We start from the raw sequence: 3,075 nt of genomic DNA on the forward strand, positions 1-3,075 counted from the left end.
GTGGTTTGAGTATTATCCTACTCCACTAGAAGGAGAGCGCACTAGGATTAAAGGAAGCTATATAATGGCTTGCAGAACTAGGACTATCAATGGTGCAAGTTAAACTAGTAGATTGTAAGCTAGTGGTGGAAAACATCATGAGTTCTAACAACCAATCTGATTTTGGCAATATTTTGTTCAATTGTATATCACTACTAGAACCTTTTTCAAACTATAGGATAAATTTTGCAAAAAGACAAACAAATTATGTCGCTCAATGACGCTCATACACTAGCACGGGTGTCAAAGTTGTATACGCGTCCTATCAGAATCAACGAACCCTAGTCAAACAAGATGAAGGTTATCTAGAAGGGCCATGTGCTTACATAACTTTTTATTGAATATGTGAAAATAAAAATTATTTTTGTCATTGCATGCAATACACACTCAGCATTTATTGATTCTACCTGTGAACATCTAAAGCTTTATCTGATAGTCAGGAGGGCAGAGGTCATAAAATGTTCAATATATGTAGGAATATCAAAATATAACTCGCAAAAAGGACGACAAAACATAGTTCTATTAAAAAATACGGTCTAGGTCGAATTTCACTCTAGTCCTCATCAAGGATAGATTTTCCTACCATACTTCCTTTTCCTGCCATGATTGGAGTATGCAGACCTATAATTCAAAAATATCAATTAGGTTAGAAGTAAAACAACAAAACATAAAACAGACACAAAAGGAAAAAAAGAAAGAAAAAAAAGTGTATAATGAAAATGGTCAAAACTTTCATTGAAAAGAATGAAATATAGAAACATTCAACCATGATGCCTTGAATGTAAGTCTGTTATACAGGCTATACCATGGTTGTGTCATTAAAAAATAGATTCTATTGCAATATCAATATCATTAGGTATACAAATAAAATAGTTCTCACTATCAAAATCAACATGGATGTGCCTGAACTGGGGTAAATAAAATTGTTTGACTAACTGCTATATGAAATAAGTATAGGAACCGCAACTCCGTTTTTTCCGGCCAAGTCCTATTTTAATTGGCTACACCATATTTCAGGACCCATCCGTTAGACATTCTCGCGCTGGATATAGCACCACTCAATCAAAACAAATTCATTCAATCCAGTAGATTCCCAAACTATATTAACAATGACCAATAGATAATCATTCATGCATGTTGTCATAACATGAAAAATATTTCAAAAAAAAAAAACATACATGAATTGCCATAGATTCAAACAATTAAAAACAGTAGAAGGGATTGAACTTACTTCCAATTAGTTGAAATCAAACTTTCCACGTAAGAGAACCGACATAGTTTGCCAGAAAATCCAACTTTCTTGACTCTATTTTCTCTCTGATTATAAATAACTGCTTCATAATCTCCATGATATGCTAATATCAAGGTATCTCCATTTTGAGAAAGGTACAATGGCAACAATAATGGATTACCCGTAATTGGAAGGTTATGCATTTCAAGATTAGAGTAGTCAATTCTAAATAATTGAGTCCAAGATTCTTGAAATCCAGTCTCTTTCATTTGCCATATAACAAATTGAGTTTCCTTGAAATCGTGCGAAAAGCAAAGTCGGTCCAAAAGAACATGAAGAGTTGGCTGAAAGCATGGGACCTCATCAAAACCAGAAGGCAGCGAAAATTGCATGTATGCCTCAGTTGAAAGATCAAGGGAGACAATCTTGAACTGATCAACATGAGTAATATCCCCATAACCATAAAAAGGATAAAAATTGTTCTGAATAGCTAACCAGTAAATAGTGCCACTCAAAAACACACCATTATTAAATGGAGATATAAGAGGAATCAAAGGAAAACTGTCGATATTTCTCCAACAATCATCGCTCAAACTGAGAATTCTGACCTGACTTCTCCATGGACCATATTTGTTTTCTTCATCTCCTTTGGCACGAAACTCCACGATCTTGTAAGTTCCGCTTAAAATGTCACAACCAAAAGTGAACTTCAAACAACCTAATAGAGACCGCCTACGGTTATAGTCATAATAACAACTCCCAGATGCTTCAGAACCAAAATTGAACCTCAAACCGCGTAGCTGAAGGTTATAGTCATGATTTGTCCCTAATGCTTTCGATCTTGTTCCCGTAGCAGGGTTCCATATACGAAACCAATAATTATGATACTCCTTGTTATCAGAACCGAAAATAAAGCATAACAATCCGTTGCAGGAATTAACAACCTTGCAGTCGTCATTGAAACCACGACCATCGTGGCAAAAGTCACCGGAAACAGTCATGGACTGATTCTCGAGTAAACGAGTGACAGGGAGAGATTGGACAGTCCGCATAGGGTATACCCAAGATGGTGGTGTGAGTATGAGGCGTGGGGGCATTTTAAGTTGTTTTTGGACGAAGGTCGGATCAGAGATGAGAGTGTTCCATGACTTGCTCACGCATTTGAATCGGAGAATGGTTTTCACGTTAAGGAATGATAGGATTTGAGCGATGAGTTCTGCGGGAAGGAACACCATCGATAATGGTAGCTTCTTCTTTTTCATGTCCTTCTTCTTCTTCTTCTTCTTCTTCTTCTTCTTCCTCATGCTCATCAACTTGGAATACCTCATTATCTTCTTCAACCTTTGGAAGGGTTTCTGAGTTTAGCGATTGTGTTAGCGTTTTGAACCCTAACAAATAACAAAGTTTAATTTGTAAATAGCCTAGGTGTTTAATTTTCTTTTGTTATATTTTTTTACTAAGTTTAATTTTGTTTCCATTGACACAATAGTTGATAAAGGACAATAATTACGCTAATGTAATCTTACATCCTATTAAAAAAAAATTGGTTTAACATCCTTTTAAAAATAATGATAATTACATCAAAGTTACACCGTTGAATATTGATATACTCCATATTTATTTTTCATTTTTCTATAAATATATTTTTCAAATTTGATCGTTGAATGATAATAAGTTTAATATATAGTCACCACCAAAAAAAAGTTTAATATATATAGATCGTCTATATAAAATTTTACACAAAGCTAAAATCAGTTGGTATTTTATTGAGACAGAAGATTAACAAATTAACAATGTTCAATAAA

The 3,075-nt window shown here is 34.3% G+C and overlaps 1 protein-coding gene across 1 annotated transcript; it reads right to left on the reverse strand.

The window, feature by feature from the left end:
* Positions 1–500: 500 nt before the first annotated feature.
* LOC146897733 (F-box/kelch-repeat protein At3g23880-like) lies at positions 501–2,544 on the reverse strand. The gene is made up of 2 exons (XM_085737930.1): positions 1,271–2,544; positions 501–660 (listed from the first exon to the last, which is right to left on the reverse strand). Exons 1-2 carry the CDS (start codon positions 2,530–2,532, stop codon positions 603–605), a joined length of 1,320 nt encoding a protein of 439 aa, XP_085594056.1. The 5' UTR covers positions 2,533–2,544; the 3' UTR covers positions 501–602.
* Positions 2,545–3,075: the final 531 nt, after the last annotated feature.

Source organism: Medicago sativa, chromosome 8 (genome assembly GCF_051527215.1).
Source record: "Medicago sativa cultivar Bolivia chromosome 8, Bolivia_mono, whole genome shotgun sequence".
In the NCBI taxonomy this organism is placed as follows: Eukaryota; Viridiplantae; Streptophyta; class Magnoliopsida; order Fabales; family Fabaceae; genus Medicago; species Medicago sativa.

What these genes read in the sequence shown, in the direction of transcription:
- LOC146897733 (XM_085737930.1), bottom strand. Translation starts at nt 2,532, where the DNA reads ATGAAAAAGAAGAAGCTACCATTATCGATGGTGTTCCTTCCCGCAGAA. An exon ending in TTGATTTCAACTAATTGGAA is followed by an intron (nt 661 to 1,270) that starts GTAAGTTCAATC and finishes TTTGAATTATAG; the next exon opens with GTCTGCATACTCCAATCATG.